The sequence below is a fragment of the Chlorocebus sabaeus genome, chromosome X (genome assembly GCF_047675955.1).
Source record: "Chlorocebus sabaeus isolate Y175 chromosome X, mChlSab1.0.hap1, whole genome shotgun sequence".
Classification (NCBI taxonomy): Eukaryota; Metazoa; Chordata; class Mammalia; order Primates; family Cercopithecidae; genus Chlorocebus; species Chlorocebus sabaeus.
In genome coordinates this window covers 150,550,389-150,572,961 of record NC_132933.1, presented here as the reverse complement: position 1 = coordinate 150,572,961, position 22,573 = coordinate 150,550,389, and the positions used below count along the sequence as shown (strand labels likewise).

At 47.7% G+C, this 22,573-nt stretch overlaps 1 protein-coding gene across 1 annotated transcript in view; it reads right to left on the bottom strand.

The window, feature by feature from the left end:
* The window catches only part of DHRSX (dehydrogenase/reductase X-linked), a 314,506-nt gene that overhangs the window by 160,016 nt on the left and 131,917 nt on the right, over nucleotides 1–22,573 (bottom strand). The window contains exon 3 of the mRNA XM_073013905.1: nucleotides 18,490–18,558. Coding sequence (XP_072870006.1) covers nucleotides 18,490–18,558 — 69 coding nt within the window. The remainder of the gene's footprint in view (nucleotides 1–18,489; nucleotides 18,559–22,573) is intronic.

Below are 22,573 nucleotides of genomic sequence, written 5' to 3'. Positions count from 1 at the left end.
TCAGGAGGAACCAGCCCTGCCCACACCCTGATCTCAGACGTCCAGCCTCGAGGACTGTGGGAGAATCAATGTCTGTTGTTTATAAGCCACCCAGTCTATGGTATGCTGTGATAGCAGCCTGAGATGGACTAAGACATCCCATAAGAAGAGGGGATGAGGACACAGACACACACAGAGGGACGAGCCTGTGAGGACACAGGGAGAAGAGGGCGACTCCAAGCCCAGGAGAGAGACCTCAGGAGGAACCAGCCCTGCCCACACCCTGATCTCAGACGTCCAGCCTCGAGGACTGTGGGAGAATCAATGTCTGTTGTTTATAAGCCACCCAGTCTATGGTATGCTGTGACAGCAGCCTGAGATGGACTAAGACATCCCATAAGAAGAGGGGATGAGGACACAGACACACACAGAGGGACGAGCCTGTGAGGACACAGGGAGAAGAGGGCGACTCCAAGCCCAGGAGAGAGACCTCAGGAGGAACCAGCCCTGCCCACACCCTGATCTCAGACGTCCAGCCTCGAGGACTGTGGGAGAATCAATGTCTGTTGTTTATAAGCCACCCAGTCTATGGTATGCTGTGATAGCAGCCTGAGATGGACTAAGACATCCCATAAGAAGAGGGGATGAGGACACAGACACACACAGAGGGACGAGCCTGTGAGGACACAGGGAGAAGACGGTGTCTCCAAGCTAAGGAGAAAGCAAAGCCTACCGACACGGTGACCTGAGACATGCAGCCTCTACAACTCGGAGAGAATAAATATCTCTTGTTTAAGCCGCCTGGTCTGTGGGACTCTGTAACCATCGGCAACCCGATAAGACGAATACAGGGACCAGAGCATTAGAAGCGCCGTAGGTGGTCTCTGGCAGCCACGCTTCTGCTATGAGAATCAGTTCTAACCATCTGTCACGGGGACATGGGGCAACCAGCCAGGTAGGGGTCACCTGGTCTGCTTCCTCCTCCCTCTCACCTGGACCCAGGTGGGTGCTCCAAGGGCAGCTCATGGCGGACCAGAGGGAAAGGAGTATGAGAGGACGCCTACCCCTGCCGCATCCCAGGACTGGGCCAGAGGCAGCAGAAGTCTCTGAATCCAGACTCTTTTGTGATGAAAGTGATGGCGGTAACCTGGGAGGGGGTGGGGAGGTGGGTTCAGTGTCCACCTCTGTTTCCAGCCAGGAGCTTGGGAGAGGGAGACGGCACACGGATGACACCCTACGGGCTGTGTGCTTGTGTGTGCTTGGCGTGTTGGACACAGGCGCGTCGCAGTCTTTCTTGACCTAAAACACGGGTACTTTTATCGCCTCATGAGTGTGTTACCAATTGACACACACGAGTCCCTCCCTCACCAACGCTGCTGCGCAAGGATGCCCCAGAGATAAATCTTCTCAGGCCTCGTGTTTTATTTGTTCCTCTCTCTATCTCCCTGATCTGGCCTTTTCCGATTCAGATCCAGGTGGGTGGTTGAGCATTTCCAATTTAAGGACAATTACTTTTATTTATTTATTTATTTAGAGATGGAGTCTCGCTGTGTCACCCAGGCTGGAGTGCAGTGGCATGAGCTCAGCTCACTGCAACCTCCGCCTCAGCCTCCTGAGGAGCTGGGATGACAGGCGCCCGCCACCACGCCCGGCTAATTTTTGTATTTTTAGTAGAGACGGGGTTTCCCCATGTTGGCCATGGTGGTCTCGAACTCCCGACCTCAAGTGATCCACCCGCCTCAGCCTCCCAGATTGCTGGGATTACAGGCATGAGCCACCATGCCCGGCCTCATTTTTAAAATAATTTTCAATTGTGGAAAAACATACATAACATAAAGGTTAGCATTTTAACCTTTTTTTTTTTTTTTTTTTGAGACAGATTCTCACTCTTGTCACCCAGGCTGGAGTGCAGTGGCACGATCTCGGCTCACTACAACCTCCGCCTCCCGGGTTCAAGCGATTCTCCCGCTCAGCCTCCCGAATAGCTCGGATTACAGGCGCCCGCCACCATGATCAGCTAATTTTGTATTTTTAGTAGACAGGTTTCTCCATGTTGGTCAGGCTGGTCTCAAACTGCTGACTTCAGGTGATCCACCCGCCTCGGCCTCCCAAAGTGCTGGCGGGAGTCACCATGCCCAGCTGCATTATTTTAAAAATAATTTTTAATTGTGGAAAAATACACATCACATAAAGTTGAGCATTTTAACCGTTTTTACATGCACAGTAAAGTGGTATTAAATACATTCATATTGTTATGCGGCCATCACCACCGTGCATCTCCAAAATATTTTCATCCTGCCAAATGGAAACTCTGTTCCCGTTAAACATGAACTCCCCACCTCCTCCTCGCCCAGCCCCTGTAACTACCCCATTCTGTGTACCTCCTAGGAGTGGAATCCTACAGTGTTCGTCCTTTGGGGATTGGTTTACTTCACTTAGCATTAATGACCTCAAGGTTAGCCCACATTGCAGCATGCATCTGAATATCCTTCCTTTTTATGACTGTGTAATATTCCACCATTTGGGTACATTTTGCTTATCCATTTGTCGGTGGAGGGACACAGTTTCTCTCTACCTTTTGGTTATTTGTAAATAATGCTGCTACTGTGAACGTGGTTTGTGCAAATATCTGTTGGAGACCCTGTTTCCAATTCTTTGGGGTATATACCCAGCAGTGGTAACTGCTGGTGCCAACTGTTCTCTTACTTTTTATTTCGTGGAATGCTGTTTTGTTGGGGACCCATGAATTTGGCAGGCGTAATCTATCCTCGGGCAGTCAGTGAACTCCAATTATAAAGAAACTCTCCAGGTGGTCCCTCCTCAAAAGTCAGGTTCCTTCAAGACAGAATATAAGTGGCCTGCCCTCAGTCAGAAAGGATGCACGAAGGCATAACCCAAGAATTTAAGACACAGCCAAGAGCCCTTTCCCGTGAGGAGTCACGGGTTGGAATTCTCAGGCAGGCAGGGGACTGGGGGTAAAAATCAACCCACCTAGGGATGGAATCCTGCCAAGTAAGACAGGAATGTACAAGGCAGCAGACGCTGGGGTCACGCCCAAAAATGCAAAGGCTGATGTGAGAAACCTGCCCCAAAGCACCCAACCTGTCTTAAGTGAAATTGAAGAGGACTCCTGTGATACCAGCACTTTGGGAAGCCAAGGCAGGCGGATCACCTGAGATCAGGAGTTCGAGACCAGCCTGACCAACACGGTGAAACCCCGTAAAAATACAAAAATTAGCCGGCTGTGGTGGCACACGCCTGTAATCCCAGCTACTGGGGAGACTGAGGCAGGAGAATTGCTTGAATCCAGGAGGCCGAGATCGCGCCACCGCACTCCAGCCTGGGTGACAGAGCGAGACTCTGTCTCAAAGAAAAGGAAAGAAATTCAAGAGGGACTGTGATAAGAGCAGTAATTGCTACACAGTCCAAGGTGATCCATGTGGATGAGGCAGCAATGATGCATCCAACCAAGTGAGGTTTGTAAGGTTAGGAAGGAGGAGGGAAAATGCTGTCCTTCACCATCTCTCCCCACAGGGAGGCCACAGGCACACCTGCAGTTCAAACGTGCTGCTTAAACAAAGCATCCCAATCCCCCCAAGGGTTTCCGATCCTGGGGAAATGGCAATGGGTATGATGGTCAGGGAGGGCGACGCTAGCCTCAAGCCCAGCCCTTCACTTCGATGGGATTTCAATGCCACGCACGTTACAGTTCAGATTTATGAAATCTCTGCCTTTATCTAAAGCGTATATAATTTCAGAAAGTAGATGTAAAGCATTTATAATTTTATATCTACGGCACATGTAATTTAGGAGAGCATGATGGTGCATGCCTGTACTGCTAGCTCCTCGAGAGGCTGAAGTGGGAGGATCACTTGAGTCCCAGAGGCAAAGCCAGCCTGGGCAACACAGCAAGACTCACGTCTCTTAAAAAAAGTCAAATAAAATAAGTGGGTTTATAATTTTATGTATATATTAATTTTATATTTTATATATTGATATATCCTATTTATTATAGATTACATGTTACAATATGTTTATTATATTATATATCATGATATATGCTTATTATATATTATATATTGTGTAACATAGTATATATGTAAAATAATATATACATAAAATTAAACATTCAATAACTACAGTTTATACTTACATATTATAAATCCGTGTTTATTATAAAGTATGCTTTTAAAAATCTATTAAATATAAATATATACTATTTATAGAATAAATATTTAATATAAATAATCTATTTATAATATGACATACAAATATAATTTATAGTTATTACATATTTATGTAATATATATTTTATATACATACAAAATGTATTCTGCATATATTATTTTTATATATAAATATATAAATAAAATATATCAAAGTATATCTTTTATATAATTTTATATTACAAACTATACATTACTATATCTACATTACAAAATGTAACATACCTATGAATGTGAATTCATATGTATATACATTATAATATAAATTCATATTATGTCATTATGTGCTTAATATATATACATTGAACATAATATATCACATATAATACATTATAATTTGATGTATATGCATTATAATAAAATAAATATATATTAAGCATGCAAACCTAAAATATTAATATATATCAAGTATATAAATGCATATACAATAAATATATAAACCTAAAATATGAATATATATAAAGTAGATGAATATCACACATAAACAAAATATAAATGTCTGGACATTGACCATGTACAAGTGTGCAGTGTGGACAGTGAATGGAAATGTGAGCATGAAATGTGTGTTGATGCCTCCCCACCTCCTAGACACACACGACACACAGGGACCTCCCCGTCTCCTAGGCACACACGACACACAGGGACCTCCCCGCCTCCTAGGCACACACGACACACAGGGACCTCCCCGTCTCCTGCACACACACGACACACAGGGACCTCCCCGTCTCCTGCGCACACACGACACACAGGGACCTCCCCGTCTCCTCTGCACACACGACACACAGGGACCTCCCTGTCTCCTCTGCACACACGACACACAGGGACCTCCCCGTCTCCTAGGCACACACGACACACAGGGACCTCCCCGTCTCCTAGGCACACACGACACACAGGGACCTCCCCTTCTCCTGCGCACACACGACACACAGGGACCTCCCCATCTCCTGTACACACAACACACAGGGACCTCCCCGTCTCTTGCGCACACAATACACAGGCACCTCCCCGTCTCCTCGGCACACACGACACACAGGGACCTCCCCGTCTCCTGAGCGCACACAACACACAGGGACCATTCGGGGTTCAGGGATGTGTGTCTGTGGTGGGATCCCTGGCAATTTTTCTGATTTGCCCGATCACTCATGAGTTTCATGACTGTTAGGATTTTTCCCAGAAGAACCTTGGCTATGGACAGAATGGGGTGGCAGACGCAGGGGAACGGGAGGGGAGGCTGTTCCTGTCCGGGCTGGCTGTCCTGGTCGCTGCAGGTGCCTAGGCCGTGTGGACATCTGAGCAGATAGAGTGCCAGAGGAGAGGGCGGGACGGGGACGGGAGTGCAGACAGCAGGGTTCCTGAGAGGGCCAGTGGGCCCAGGGAGGGGTACACCTGCCCCATGGGAGAGACCTGGACGCTCTGTGGCAGCAGGGGGCCAGGGCAGGAGGGAACTCGGCCCCACCCACATACTGCTAGCCGGTGGGCCAGGTCAGAGTTCCAGGGGAGGATGAGGTGACAGCTGCAGGTGACGATGATGTCAGAGCTACAGGTGAGGATACAGGTTAGAGCTACAGGAGAGGGGAAGAGGTCAGAATGCCAGGTGAAGATGAGATTACAGCTACAGGTGAGGATGACGTCACATTTACAAGTGATGGTAACAGGTTAGAGCTATCCTAGGTGAAGATAAGAGTTGGAGTTGGGGCCGGGCGCAGTGGCTCACACCTGTAATCCCAGCACTTTGGGAGGCCGAGGTGGGCAGATCATGAGGTCAAGAGATCGAGACCATCTTGGCCAACGTCGTGAAACCCCTGTCTCTACTGAAAATACAAAAATTAGCCGGGCATGGTGGCGCGCGCCTGTAGTCCCAGCTACTTGGGAGGCTGAGGCAGGAGAATCGCTTGAACCTGGGAGGCGGAGGTTGCAGTGAGCCGAGATCACGCCACTGCACTCCAGCCTGGGCGACAAGAGTGAAACTCTGTCTCAAAAAAAAGAAAAAAACACTAAATAAGCTCCTGTGCATGCTGTACAGAGAATATTTCCTGTTTGGAAGCGTTTGGAGCTACAGTTTATGAGAAAAAGAGCAAAGGACCCCACATAGTTCCCCGAGCCATCATTCATGCCTTCATTAATTGCACTTTATATATATATATATAAAAATAGATATATATTTTTGAGACAGAGTCTCGCCCTGTCACCCAGGCTGGAGTGCGGTCGCACGCTCTCGGCTTACCGCAAACTCCGCCTCCCGTGTTCAAGCGATTCTCCTGTCTCAGCCTCCTGAGTAGCTGGAATTGCTCTTAATATTTTAAAGGATACTGCAGAATACAGAGGCATTTGAAAGAATAAAGAGAACAGCTGAAAACACCTGAAATTCAGCTTCTTTTTATTATTATTCCATTTTTATTTAGAGAAAAGGGTCTTGCTCTGTCGTCCAAGCTAAAGTTCAGGGTCGCGATCATGGTTCACTGCAGCCTTGACCTCCAGGCTCAAACCATCCTCCCGCCTCAGCCTCCTGGGTAGCTGGGACTCCAGGGACGTGCCACCTCACCTGGCTAACTTTTTAATTTAGTTGTAGAGACAAGGTCTTGTTATGTTGCCCAGGCTGGTCTCGAATTCCTGGGCTCAAGTGATCCTCCTGCCTCTGCCTCCCGAGTAGCTGGGACCACAGTGCACCCCACCAAGCCAGGCTGATTTGTTAATAGTTTATAGAGACAGAGTCTCGCCCCGCCACCCTGGCTGCTGTTGAACTCCTGGCCTCAAGCAATCTTCCTGCCTCGGCCTCCCAAAGTGCTGGGATTCCAGGCGTGAGCCACCGCACCCGGCCCTGGCATTTGCCCCTCTTGAGACACGGTGGGAAAGGAACTGTGAATAGTTATTTTCACACGCCGCCTGTGCTCTGGTGGGAGAAGAGCCTTGTTTCTCTACCTCAGTTCTCACTCACAGACAAAAAAAAAAAAAAAACCCAGTAACACAGCCAGGCAGGGTACAGATAACTCCCTCCGCTGACAGAGCCATTTTTTTTTCCCCATTTTAACAACACTCATTATTTCTTATCTGTTAAATAGCGCGTACAATTTGTGCCTCTAAACCCACTCGATAATCTTTCGGGTAATTAACTTGTAAAACAACCCCAGTCCTCGTTACGGGCGGGATTGAAAAATGTGAAGTGGAGCATTTGCAAAGCAGATCATACACAATCACTTATTAAACATGCCCCAGGTGTGCCGGCAAGTCGGCGGCAAGGGGAAGCCCCCAGCCTTGTCATCTAATGGAAGAAGATTAAAAAGTGCCAATATCCTCAGAGGGCGCACCCGCGCGCGCGCACACACACACACACACACACACACACACACACAGATACATATGCCAACAGGCTGATATATTCAGGGTCTGGAGAAGGACTGCACAAAGAGACGAGTTACAGAAGGGGGCTCGCTTGCAGACCCTGGTAGGTGAGCAGGAGCAGGGATTAAGGATCTCGTGGTGCTGCAGAAGTATCTCGGAATGGATCGGGGCAATCGTGCATTCAAAAGCAAAATATGTCAGTATTACTCATCTCAGAAACAGCCTTGCTTCCAACTGCAGGCGGTGATTCCGCTAGGGGTGGGCTCCAAGACTTGGTAAACACTCCAGTCAGAGCACCTCTAACCTCTACCTAACTGTAACCCTAACCCTAAATACTAGGGAAATAGGAGACTATGAGTTTTCAAAAAACAGCTGGGCACGGTGGCTCACCATGCCTGTCATCCCAGCACTTTGGGAGGCTGAGGTAGGAGGATCGCCTGAGGCCGGGAGTTGGAGACCGAAACCGAAGAGGCTGTGAACGACAAAGCATCATCATTTCTGCAAACGCACCAACTATCTGGGAGGCCCGTGTGTGGATGTGCTGATTCTTACGTATTTAAACGCCCATGGAAAGGTCATTTTGCTCCCTAGTGAAAATAGACACTGGGCTCTATCGAGCCACGAAAAGATGCAAAGAAATCTTAAATGCATATTCTTTTTTTTTTTTTTTTTTTTTGAGATGGACTCTTGCTATATCACCTAGGCTGGAGTGCAGTGGTGCGATCTCAGCTCACTGCAAACTCCGCCTCCCAGGTTGGAGCAATTCTCCTGCCTCAGCCTCCTGAGTAGCTGGGATTACAGGCATGCGCCCTCATGCCTGGCTAATTTTTATATTTTTATTTATTTAGTTAGTTAGTTAGTTATTTTGAGACGGAGTCTTGCTCCGTCGCCCAGGCTGGAGTGCAGTGGCACAATCTCAGCTCACTGCAAGCTCCGCTTCCCAGGTTCATGCCATTCTCCTGCCTCAGCCTCCTGAGCAGCTGGGACTACAGGTGCCCACCACCATGCCCGGCTAATTTTTTGTATTTTTAGTAGAGACGGGGTTTCACCGTGTTAGCCAGGATGGTCTCCATCTCCTGACCTTGTGATCCACCCACCTCGGCCATACTGATTTGGAAGGTTAAAATTAAGCCTTACCACCCTGAGAAATGAAGAGCCCTGAATAGAAGGGACACAGTGGGACCTGCAAGGACAAATTAAACTTTCAGAGAGTGTGGGACATCTACGGCCGTGCATGAGAACACATACAATGACTTCAAGGAAAAATTACGAACAGGAACCCATCTGTCTATCTGTCTATCTACACATATGCCTGTCTACAGCCTAACTCAGGACACTACTCAAAAACATGAAGGAAACAAAAGGACTCACTATGAAAAAGAAAATAGTCAATAAGGGCCATTTTATGTTTTTAAAAAAAAAAAAACACAGGCCGAGCGTGTTAGCTCACGCCTGTAATCCCAGCACTTTGGGAGGCCAAGGCAGGCAGATCACAAAGTCAGGAGATCAAGACCATCCTGGTTAACACGGTGAAACCCTGTCTCTACTAAAAATACAGAAAATTAGCTGGGTGTGATGGTGCACCCCTGTAATCCCAGCTCCTTGGGAGGCTGAGGCAGGAGAATGGCTTGAACCAGGGAGTCGGAGGTTGCAGTGAGCCGAGATCACAACACTGAACTCTAGCCTGGGCAACACTGAACTCTAGCCTGGGCAACAGAGCAAAAGCCTCCGTCTCAAAACAAACAAACAAACAAACCAAACAAACAAACAAACAAAATGTAGGGTTGAGCTTGGTGTCTTAACCTGTAATCCCAGCACTTTGGAAGGCGGGAGGATCGCTTGAGGCCAGGAGTTTGAGACCAGCCAGGGCAACGTAGCGAGACCCCGTCTCTAGAAAAAATTTAAAAAACAAAATTAGCCATGTGCCGTGGTGCATGCTAGTAGTCCCAGCTACCCTGCAGGCTGAAGTGGGAAGATAGCTTGTGCCCAGGAGTTGGAGGCTGCAGTGAGCTATGATCACACCAGTGCCCGGGAGTTTGAGGCTGCGGTGAGCTATGATCACACCACTGCACTCCAACCTGCGTGACAGGCAAGACCTTGTCTCCAAAAAAAACAAAACAAACAAAACAAAAAACACGAAGGGAATTTTTAATATATGCTGAACCAGAATACACATCCACAATCTGGTTAAAACTTCTCTTGGGGATAAACATAATTAATCGTTGGTTAACACACTCACATCAAGGGCTCTGATTTCAAGTTCTGCAGACATTATGCCTCAAGGACTCTAGGCTGTAAAATCGTGTCTCAAGAATTCTGCACATTAAAAAAGCATAGCCAGGGGTGTGGGGAGAATTCCGTGCCATCAACACGCACGTCGTCATTTTTCCAAGTTTTTCAAGTTCCTTAAGAACCGTTCTATCGAATCCGAAAGTCTACAGGTAGAAGAAAAATTCTAGGCGTCTTCTTGCCCCAAGATATGTCTGCCTCCCGAGCTGGAGTTCTCGCTGTGTTTGATGATGAAGACCGGTAGACGCCTACGCAGACACTCTTGTATGTCATCATGAATAACACCCGTCCCAGTCACATGTCACAGGTGAGCCTATAAAACAGGCACCGAGGTAGAGTGTCCTGGGAGCCACTGTGTTTCAGGCACTGGAGCAGAGACTCAGAAGGTAGAATCCATCTCTGCCCTCGCAAAGCTCAGACTTGAGCGGGCACAGGCGATGAGGAGGGCGGCCATTTCCAAACCAACAACACTCTTCTCTTGCACGCGGAACAGGTCACAAAGCGCTCTCCGACTGACCACAGGCACTCATCCTGCGCTTCACTGACCCTCGTGTTTTCAAGCTACTACATTACGTGGGTTATCTGTTATCAAGTTTCATCCTGATTTCACAGTCTTCTGTTTTCACGATAAATTCGAGTATTTTATAGGTCATCGGATAGGCCAAAATAATGGTTCACAAAGATCTGCTTCCAAGGTAGAAGTGCCTCCCAAGGCAGCACGCACCATGTACCTTCCTGACACCCATCAATCACGAAGGCATTGACCCGTGGTTTCTTTTACTGAAACCAAACTCGACCTAATAACTGGGTAGAAGCACACGAAGCAAACAGCTAGTCTCTCTTTCCGAGGAAGACAGCACAAGGTACTGGCAGAATAATATTTGGGAAGCTTTTTTTTTTTTTTTTAAGATGAAGTTTCGCTCTGTCGCCCAGGCTGGAGTGCAGTGGCATGATCTCAGCTCACGGTAAACCTCCGTCTGCTGGGTTCAAGCCATTCTCCTGCCTCAGCTTCCTGAGTAGCTGGAAGGACAGGCACCCGTCACCACACCTGGCTAAGTTTTGTAATTTTGGTAGAGATGGGGTTTCACCGTGTTGGCGAGGCTGGCCCTGAACTCCTGACCTCAAGCTATCTGCCCGCCTAGGCCTCCCAAAGTGCTGGGATGACAGGCGTGAGCCATCACATCTGGCTGGGAAGCTAAATGCATCAGAAGATGCTGTTTGTGATTCAAGTTACACAATCGTTATAGAAAATGAGGACGCCGCGCACCGTCCAAAGAGAACACGCAGCACGGGTGTACTCTGATGTCTGTTCGGATTTAGGATGAGGAGGATTCCACCACGGCCTGAACCAAAGCAGAATGGACCTTCCTTCGGTGCCTTTCAGACTGTTTCAGTGGTTCTCTCTCCCCATCTGAGTTCATTTGAACACGGCTGTGCCTTTCTGTGTTGGCTTTCATTGAGTTGCTGGGGTTGGATTTATTTGTATTTGGAGGAGTTTCGGTAAGTGAATGGGACTATTTGTTCTAAGTAAGACAGCTTTCATCAGCAGGTAATTACCCAGGAGCCACAAAGGTGTGGGCACGGTGACTAAATGATGACAAGGAGTTCAAGCGCTTCCCTGGAAAATCCCTAGCTTGGGCAATGAGCCATCTCGCCCAGATTCCCGAACACAGTCGCACATTTCTAATTCCAGAGCCCAATTAGCCGGCCTTCTGTGTGGGGACGTGGCTGCCCATGCCCTGCCCAGCGTGGGATCTCAGCGGAGCACGACTTCAAAGACAGAAAGTACAACAAAGTACGCAGGCCAGAGTATTCACTCAAGAACTAAGGAGAGAGGATTGAGAGCAGGGAAGGCAGGAGGGGAAAGCAGGCTAAGAGAGGCGCCCAGCATGTCGAAATAATTGCGTGCCTGGCACTCCACAGCAGTGTGTGCTCCTGGAGCCAGGACGTGTGCTTACTCGCTTACAAATCAATCCACAGGGCTCAACCGCGGTCACCCAATGCAGGTGTCCCAGCAGAGCAAGAATGAAACGGCACATCAGCTCCCTGTGACCCTCGCTGGACGACTGGCGGTTGTGGGGACAAGAACCAAGCCTGGAGACAGACTCAGTCGAGATAAAGGCTCAACGGCCACAGCCGAAATGGCCCCTCCCAGCTGGGCCTCAGCATCCTCTACCCAGCAGTGGACAGTCCCCCAGCAGTGGACATGCCAGGGCCACCACTGATGGATGTCCAAACCTGTTCAGATTTTAAACTTTTTTCTTTAAAAAAAAAATTGCCTGGGTACATAGTAGGTGTATATATTTATGGCATATTAAGGTATTTTGATATAGGTATGAAATGTGTAATACTCACATCAAATAAGGTATCCATCCCCTTGAGCATTCGTCACTTGTTTGGGTCACAAACATTCCAATTACACCTTTAGTTATTTTTTATTTTATTTTATTTTATTTTTTGGGGGGGGACGGAGTCTCTGCAGTCCAGGCTGGAGTGCAGTGGCATGATCGCAGCTCACAGCAACCTCCGCCTCCCAGGTTCTAAGACATGTTCCTGCCTACAAGGGATGTTACAGATAAAATAAAGACTAGGAAATTCGGGGTGAAAGAACGTTAATTCATTTTGTTTGTTTGTTTTTTGGAGACAGAGTCTTGCTCTGTTGCCCAGGCTGGAGTGCAGTGGCACGACCTCGGCTCACGGCAACCTCCACCTTCCAGGTTCAAGTGATTCTCCTGCCTCAGCCTCCCAAGTAGCTGGGACTACAGGTGTGCACCACCACACCCAGCTAATTTTTGTGTTTTTAGTAGAGACGGGGTTTCACCATGTTGGCCAGGCTGGTCTCGAACTCCTGACCTCAAGTGATCCACCTGCCTCGGCTTCCCAAAGGGCTGGGATTCAGGGGTGAGCCCCCACGTCCGGCCACTTTTAGTTATTCTTAAATGGACTATGAAGTATTGTTGACTGGAGTCACCCTTTTGTGCTATCAAATATGAGATCTTACTCATTCTATCTAAGTATATTTTTGTGTCCATTAACCATCTCCACTGCACACCATATCTTCCCACCCTCTTACAAGATTGTAAACCTTTGAAACAGCCACAGAGAGCCCAAACAATTCTTTTCTTCTTTTCTATAAGATTGAATTAAAGGCCATCGGTATTGATATGCCAAAAATAAACTAAAAATTTTTAATGGTGTGAACAAATCATGTGTTAGTCATGCTACTTGTCCACAAAACATCGCATTTTAAAGAACGAATGATCGAATATTCTACACAAACTTTCCCAAGAAAACAGCAACGACGTGTTACTGCGGTTGGACGCAGTGGCTCATGCCTGTAATCCCAGCAATTTGGGAGGCCGAGGTGGGTGGATTATCTGAGGTCAAGAGTTTGAGACAAGCCTGGCTAACACGGTGAAACCCCATCTCTACTAAAAATACAAAAAATTAGCCAGGCGTAGTGGTGGGTGTCTGTCATCCCAGCTACTTGGGAGGCTGAGGCAGGAGAATCGCTTGAACCTGGGAGGCGGAGGTTGCCGTGAGCCGAGATCGTGCCACTGCACTCCAGCCTGGACAACAGGAGTGAAATTCTGTCTCAAAAAAAAAAAATTACTGGTCAAAATTTGTGTTGCCTAAATCTGAAACATTTTCAGAATTGAATAAAATTAAGTTGGTGATTATAAATCATTGCCTCTCGGCTGTCATTTTGGTTAGGCGGATCACATATGTGAATTTTTGGAAACTATTCTTTATATAGTTTTTTAGCCATTCAGATTTAAAAGCAAAACGTCATGAGGAAAGAATGCCTCACTTGCCAGTTTCCAGAAACTTCTCCTTGGGCTGCAGATTGATGGTTGAATGCCTTTAGGATAGCAGCAAATCTACCACTTGAAGGCACCTGGGAATCTTTTAACAGCCTCATAAGAATGCAGATTCCAGGGCCCCACCCCCACCCCCACCGGCCCTGATTCACAGGGGGGCCCTGGGAACTTGCATTTCTTGTCTGCTCCCCGGAAATGCTGGTGTTACAGGTCCGGAGAAGGGATTCACTGTGTTAGAAAATGCCAGTTCTTTGAAAAACTGCTGCAAATGGGGAAGGGCCAAGGTGGCAGAGAATAGGATCCACTGTCACAGATGAAACGGGAATTGACAAAAATTAAAAAATACATAAGCAAAAACTCAGCTGGATGTGAGAAAACCCAATTCTCCCTGAGGAAGAAAAAGAGCTGAAGTCCTTTAAAAATTAACCACCTGCTTTTCTGTGGCTAAAGAAGCTTTATCTCTCCCTTTCCCAAGCATTGTAAGAAGTGTTTCTCCAGCGGTACAGCTACAAAGTCACTAGGCAAATAATCTGAAATCAGAAAACATAGTATTCCTTAAAAAATAAAAAATAATAGGATACATGTCTCAATTAAATAAGCGTCTTTGTTTCTCATTTCTATAATATACTTCCCCCTACACAGATCTCCCCCCGCCCCACAAAATACTTAAAAAACATCCAAACTCTTTGTTGAAAACACTCAGTCCTTTAAATGTTAATCCGACCGGGTGGGTACACCTAAATAATTAAGTAATTCCTCCTCAACCCCTCGGTCTCTCTAATTCCTTAATTATCCCACTACACAGAAACCAATCCTTTCGCCCCAAGGCACATCCTAATGAGGAGAAAAGATCTGGCCAGGCTGCTGCCAGTTTGTGGTATCGCACGCTGGGCTTGGCTCTGCCTCAGGGGGAGCCCCTACGGGTGTGTTCCTGAAAATCAAAGGGATCCTGCCATGCTGGCTATCAAATTTCAACACACCCCAGTCCTTGGCAGAGGCAACAAGGTGTTTCACCACAGCTTAGGGTAGAAAGGAGATATGAGGACAGGCAGGGATCTGGCTCAGCTCTGTGTGCTGTTCATTTCACTCTCACGGCTTTTCAAAAGAATCAAGGCTGGGCGCGGTGGCACACGCCGGTCATCCCAGCACTTCGGGAGGCTGAGGCGAGTGGATCATGAGGTCAGGAGTTCCAGACCAGCTTGGCCAAGATGGTGAAACCCCGTCTCTACTAAAAATACAAAAATTAGCCGGGCGTGGTGGCGGGCACCTGTCATCCCACCTACTCGGGAGGCTGAGGCAGAAGAATCGCTGAGGCAGGACCATCGCTTGAACCCGGGCTGCAGAGGCTGCAGTGAGCCGAGATCACGTCGCTGCACTCCAGCCTGCATGATAGAGTGACACTCCGTCTCCAATCGCCATCATCATCAAAATAGGCCAGGCACAGTGGCTCACGCCTGTCATCCCAGCACTTCGGGAGGCTGAGGTGAATGCACCGCTTGAGCCTGGGCAACGAGGCGAAACCCCGATTCTACAGAAATTAGCTGGGTGTGCTGCTGCACGCCTGTATTCCCAGCTACTGGGGAGGCTGAGGCAGGAGAATCACTTGGGCCTGGGAGGCGGAGGTTGCAGTGAGCCGAGATAACACCACTGTACTCCAGCCTGGGCGACAGAGTGAGAGCTTGTGCCAAAAAACAAACAAACAAAGAATCAAACTACACCCAGTCTCTGCTTGGAGAAATTCTCAAAAACCATCTCAATTCAAACAGCCAAGGAAGGGATATGCATTTTTTTTAAAAACGTAAGGTACCACACATAAACACGGCTGAGAAAAGCTCTTAGCATGTGGATGGCCAACAGGTATGTGAAAAGCTGCTTTTAGGAAAAGGTACTGAGCCAGGCCTGGTGGCTCACGCCTGTCATCCCAGCACTTTGGGAGGCTGAGGCACGCGGATCACCTGAGGTCAGGAGTTCGAGACCAGCCTGGTCAACACAGTGAAACCCCATCTCTATTAAAAATACAAAAATTAGCCGGGCGTGGTGGCGCATGCCTGTAATCTCAGCTACTCAGGAGGCTGAGGCAGAAGAATCGCTTGAACCCGGGAGCCAGAGTTTGCCGTGAGCTGAGATCACGCCACTGCACTGCAGCCTAGGTGACAGGGTGAGACTCCGTCTCAAAAACAAACAAACAAAAAAATAAACAAAGAAAAGGTACTCAGCATCACTAACCATCAGGGAAATGCAAATCAAAACCACCTTGAGCGATCATCGCACACCAGCTAACATGGTATTGTCAGAAGGCTGTTTTTGTTTCTGTTTTTTTATGTTATTTTTTTTTTTCTCTTTGAGATAGAGTCTTGCTCTGTCGCCCAGGCTGGACTGCAATGGTGTGATCTCAGCTCACCGCAACCTCCGCCTCCTGGGTGCAAGTGATTCTCCTGCCTCAGTCTCCTGAGTAGCTGGGGTTACAGGCCCCCGCCACCACGCCTGGCTTATTTTGGTATTTTTAGTTGAGGTAGGGTTTCACCATGTTGGCCAGGCTGGTCTCCAACTCCTGACCTCAGGTGATCCACCCGCCTTGGCCTCCCAAAGTGCTGGGATGACAGGTGCGAGCCACCGCACCCGCCAGAATGATGATTTCTGTCATTGATTACAAGTGTTGGGGAGGGTGTAGAGAAAAGGGGGCCCTCTGACACCATTGGTGGGAACGTGAATTAGTACAGCCACTATGAAAAACAGCACAGAAGTTCCTCAGATCATTAAAGATTAAAGCACCACGTCATTCAGCAATCCCTCTACTAGGCATAGACTCAAAGCAAATGAAATCGCTGTATCAAAGAAACGTGCATTGCAGCACTATTCACGGGAGCCAAGATATGGAAACAACTTAGGTGTCCAACAACAGACGAAAGGATAAAGACAATATAGATCTATGCCCGATGGAATACTATGCAGCCATAAAAAAGGAGGAAATCCTGTCTCCTGCAGCAACATGGATGGAACTGGAGGCCATTACCCTAAGGGAAATCACTCAGAAACCGAAAGTCAAATCCCATTGTTCTTATGTCGAGTCCAACTTCCTGGCTCCGACGCACAGACTTTGGCTGAAGGACGGATGAAAAAATGCACTCAGACACAGGTGTCCAGTGAAAGAGTGGGCTAGGGGATGGGGCCGTTCATAGACACGGAGGAGGGTATTGTAAAGAGTCAGCAGCTGCCGGGGGCGATGTCTCACGCCTGTCATCCCAGGACTTTGGGAGGCCAAGGCGGGCGGATCACGAGGTCAGGAGATCGAGACCATCCTGGCTAACACGGTGAAACCCCGTTTCTACTAAAAATACAAAAAATTAGCCGGGCGTAGTGGCAGGTGCCTATAGTCCCAGCTACTGAGGAGGTTGAGGCAGGAGAATGGCGTGAACCCGGGAGGCGGAGCTTGCAGTGAGCCGAGATCGCGCCACCGCACTCCAGCCTGGGAGACACAGCGAGATTCCGTCTCAAAAAAAAAGAATCAGCAGCCATGGCTTTGACAAGCTGGCACTGCGGGCCTTTATTTAGTATGAGAGGGACAGAGTAGTTCTGTGCGCCGATGATAAAAGGCCAGGTTCCGATGCGTAAGTAAACTAACTTACCTAGATCAGTTTCTTCACATTCCCCTTGTTATCTAACCTAAGCTTTCAGGCACCGGATAAGAGAATCTGGCTGCCTTCAGCCAAATCTTATTCTGAAGTGTTTGTAAAATGTTCCGGCCTTCCAAGAAGGTTTACATCTTTCTACAATTTTTCCCACCACCCTGACCGACCTCCTACATTCTTCCTTATAAGTGGCAGCCAAATAATGTGTCTATGTGGGCAGACAGTGGAATAACAGACATTGAAGAGTCAGAAGGGTGGGAGGTGGAAGACGGGCAAGGGATGAAGAAGTACCTCTCAGGTACAATGTACGTGATTCAGGGGTTAGCTATTCTAAAAGCGCAGACCTCACCACTACGCCATTCATCCATGTAACAAAAACCGTACTTTGCACTGCCTACATGTATACAAATGAAAAGTAAAATAATCAAATAAAAGGACAGAGCATTGAGAATCGGGAAGGATATTAGAAAGTTGTGTGCACACCTTGCTCAGTGTGAACTGGCAGAAAGAGCACACCAGAATTTGGTCTAGCACCTGGTCGAAAATCTTAAGGGCAAGCACATTCCTGTTTGAGTTATCTTTTTTTCTTTCTTTTTTGTTTTGAGACAGAGTGTTGCTCTGTCTCCCAGGCAGTCCTGGGTTGAAGCGATTCTCCTGCCTCAGCCTCCCGAGTAGTTGGGATTACAAGCACACGCCACCACGCCCGGCTAATTTTTGTATTTTTAGTAGAGACGGGGTTTCACCATGTTGGCCAGGCTGGTCTCCCAACTCCTGACCTCAGGTGATCCACCTGCCTTGGCCTCCCAAAGTGCTGGGATGACAGGCGTGAGCCACCATGCCTGGCCTAATTTATCTTAAGTCAAGAACTCCCGACCAGCAGAGGCTCCTCCTGGCATGTGCCCTGGAGGTCAATAAGAAAGGACAATGGCTCCTGATCCCCGGGGAACCCACATTTGACTAAGAGTGCAAGCTACCAGCACATCCACACGCCTTTCCTAGCAGGTGTCGGAGCTGAGCGATGCTATCTCCGCCTTGCCTTCACCATTTCCGCTCTACGATGGGGCCAGAAATCCCCAAAAGAAGACTGCAAAAAGCAGAGACATCGCTCCCAAATGCCACTTGGCACATGACTGAAGCTCAGCCATGAACCACGCAAACCACCCGTCGCAAGGGGGAATAAAAAGCCATTGGAGTATCTCTCGGTACCTTTCTCGTTCAAGGTTTCTTCTTTTATTTTGCTTACAACTTGTTTGGCTTTGCTGTCATTATTTCCAGCTAAAAGGATAAAAAGAAAAAAAATACAGTGACTTGGATGATCATCCAGAAAGTATTAACTGCAAAAAAAAAGAGGTTTTTAAGAGAAGTATAACACAAATTTGAAATGTGCCTTTGATGGACTTCCCTTTTTGCTAGCGTTTAACTTGACAGTCATTTTGGCAGACTAAAGCTATGCATTTAAGAGCCATTTTCTTTAGCCTGCATCGGCAGAAAGTACGAATGCATTTCACATTCTACTTTTCAATAATGACAGGGACTCAGGGCACCTGCTGGCGTAATTTGCACGTGAGAGCTGAGAATAGCATAAGCATAAAAATGTGCATTAAAATGTCAGGATGGAAACGGAATTTTCGAAGGAGCTTTTACGCTAGGAACATCCCAGTGTGCACTCACAGACTGCGCAATGCACGTGATCACTTATCGCGCTTCCTACTGTGTGCTCACGATTTCTTTCTTTTTCTCTTTTTTAATTGTACTTGAAGTTCTGGGGTACATGTGTGGAAAGTGCAGGTTGGTTACACAGGTATACACGTGCCATAGTGGTTTGCTGCACCCATCAACCCGTCATCTAGATTAGGTATTTCTCCTGATGCTACCCCTCCCCTAGCCCTCCAAACCCCCGACAGGCCCCGGTGTGTGATGTTCCCCTCCCTGTGTCCATGTGTTCTCATTCTTCAGCTCCCACTGATGAGGGAGAAGAAGCGGTGTTTGGTTTTCTGTTCCCGTGTGAGTTGGCTGCATGCTCAGGATTTCTTATTCCTGTCTCTGCAGCTCTGTACAACTCTTCAAGTGAGGTTTCAGCAACATGCCTTTAGAAGGATGGAAAGAGGTGTTTTGCCTACAAGGCATGTTACAGCTAAAATAAAGACTAGGAAATCTGGGGTGAAAGAACATTAATTAGGTGTTTATTATTATTATTATTATTATTATTATTATTTTGGAGACAGAGTCTTGCTCTGTTGCCCAGGCTGGAGTGCAGTGGTGCGATCTCAGCTCACCACAACCTCCACCTCCCCGATTCAAGCGATTCTCCTGCCTCAGCCTCCCGAGTAGATGAGATTACAGGCACCTGCCACCATGGCTGGGTAATTTTTGTGTTTTTAGTACAGACGGGGTTTCACCATGTTGGAAAGACTGGTCTTGAACTCCTGACCTCAGGTGATCCACCTGCCTCGGCCTCCACAGTGCTGGGATGACAGGCGTGAGCCACCACACCCGGCCTGGTTTCTTTAATATCTTAGGAAGTGAACGCGTGTTAAACAGGAGACTATAGTCTGATCTTTTCAGAATCATTTTTTCAAATGTCTTTGACCAGGGAGGTTGCATTTTAAGGTGTTTCTGAAGGGGCAGCTCTTGAGGGGAATGGAGCTTGGCAAATTCTTCCTCCTTCAGCCTCATCCTTCATTAACCTGTTGGCAACGTGTGGTGTTAACTGCTTTCCAAGGTGAGCAAAGCCCAAAACTCCCTCTCAGAGAGGGTCATGGAAAAAGTGTTGAGAGAAGGGAGATGAGAGCTAGCAGGTGAAGTGCACAGGCTTGAACAAGAACCTCCTGGGTGCCAGGAGAGCTGGAAGGGAGGGTCAGGACACCAGCTTCAAACAGCTGACCTGCAAGGAGCAGGTACCAAGGGGGTGGGGCCAGTCTATCTCCATCCCACCTGCACCCAGCCCGAGCCAGTGAGGTAGTCCGAAGTACAGCACCATCCCCGGCTCTGCATGAAAATACATGACCAAACGATCCCTCTCTCTGGCATTCCTGCATGCTGAGTCAACACAGTGTATTGCATTTACACACTCCAACACAAGGAAGACACCATGCGGTTTGATATCCTAACATTGTATTCCGTATTCTTTCTTCTGGATTAAGGCCATGGGCTCCCAAATTAACTACCAGAGTGCACTTTTCAAAAAACAATGAGAAGTGTTTTCAGCAAGGAGTTAAAAATATCTAAGAGAGGAGAGGAGGTGAAACTAGTGAAGTTGGAAATGTGTGTGTTTCCAGCAGGAGACGGCTACGATCAATAGCGTGAAGCTCATCCTTCGGGGCAGAGTAAAAGGAATATCTAAATTGTCACTCCCTTGAAGGAATTCAAAGTTTCAAACATCAGAAGACTGAAGCTGCCAAGGTAATCTGCACCTTTGACTTCCTTAAAGAAATAGAACATGATAGACTGTCGTCATATATTTGCTTTCAGAGTCTTTTGGCGCTGAGGAGGCGGCAGGCATTTCAGGGAGGTGGGTTTCGAGGGGAGGGAGAGGAAGAAATAGCCTGAAAACTATCTTCCATCTATAAATGTCCTATGCATCAAACACAAAACAAAACAAGAAAGGATAAAAAATTCAAAGTCAAGGTAACCTTTACACTGGGGCCTTGTACATTCAAGAGCTGATTTATGAAATCTCATGAACTTTTAAAATCTAAGTAGTCATCCACTGCTGGGCGGCTCTGCTGTATCAGTCATCGCAAGATCAAAGGGTGCGGCCAGGCACGGTGGCTCACACCTGCAATCCCAGCACTTTGGGATTTGGGAAGCCGAGGAGAGCAGATCACGAGGTCAGGAGTTGAAGACCAGCCTGGCCAACATAGTGAAACCCCGTCTCTACTAAAAATATAAAAATTAGCTGGGCATGGTGGTGCGTGCCTGTAATCCCAGCTACTAGGGAGGCTGAGGCAGGAGAATCGCTTGAACCAGGACCCGGGAAGCAGAGGTTGCCGTGAACTGAGATCAGGCCACTGCACTCCAGCCTGGGTGACAGAGCCCAACTCTGTCTCAAAAAAAAAAAAAAAAAAAAAAAAGCCAGACATGGTGGCAGGCGCCTATAATCCCAGGTACTCTGGACGCTGAGGCAGAAGAATCGTTTGAACCCAGGAGGCGGAGGTTGCAGTGAGACGAGATCGCGCCACTGCACGTCAGCCTGGGCAACAGAGCGAGACTCCATCTGAAAAAGAAAAAAAAAGGAAAATCAAAGGGAAACATGCTGGAAGGTGGGACGAAGTAAGAAGGAAGCCTCCACCTTCCCATGAAAGACCAACGTGGCCAGAAAAAAGCTGGGAGCATCAAAAAAAAGCCAGGTGAAGCGATTATTTGGGAAGACCACCTTCGTGGGCAGGGCATTTTCCATGGTGGCACAGTCAACACTGGCATAGGACAGAGGCAGCACATTGGAGGAATGGAGAAGGTGGGTGGCATGTGCGATATCTTCTTCGGCCAACGTCACCTTCAGCAATTGTCTCCTCAGATCTGGAGGGAGCTTCTTTAAGGAACTGGATGTAGGACATTTGCTGGAGTAGTTCCTGCATTTACTGAGCATGTGCAGAGAAACACCACACAAGTCCCCAACACAGTGCATCTGCCTTCTGCTTCATCCCTCGTATTTAGGGAGGTGGGGAGGGAAGGCATTACGTGTTCTATGTGCAATGGAAATTGGTACCGTCATTACGGAAAACAGTGGAGATGGGGTTTCACTCTGTTGGCCAGGCTGGTCTTGAACTCCTGACCTCAGGTGACCCATTCGCCTTGGCCTCCCACAGTGCTGGGATGACAGGCATGAGCCACCACACCCGGCGTGGTTTCTTTCATGTCTTAGGAAGTGAATGTGCATTGGACAGGAGACTACAGTTGGATGTCGTCATCATTTTTTTTAAGTATCTTTGACCAGAGAGGTTGGATTTTAAGGTGTGTCTAAAGGGGTGGCCTTATTTTTTTTTTTTTTGAGAGTTCCTCAAAAAATGATCAATACGCCTACCATAGGATCTAGCAATCTCAATCCTCCATATAGATCCAAAGGAAATGAAATTAGCACTTTGTAGAGACATCTACACTCCCGTATTCATTGCAGATGGGTGCGGTGGCTCACACCTGTAATTCCAGCACTTTGGGAGGCCAAGGCAGGTGGATAACCTGAGGTTGGGAGTTTGAGATCAGCCTGACCAATATGGTGAAACCCTGTGTCTACTAAAAATACAAATTAGCTGGGCTGGGTGGTATGTGCCTGTCATCCCAGCTATTCAGG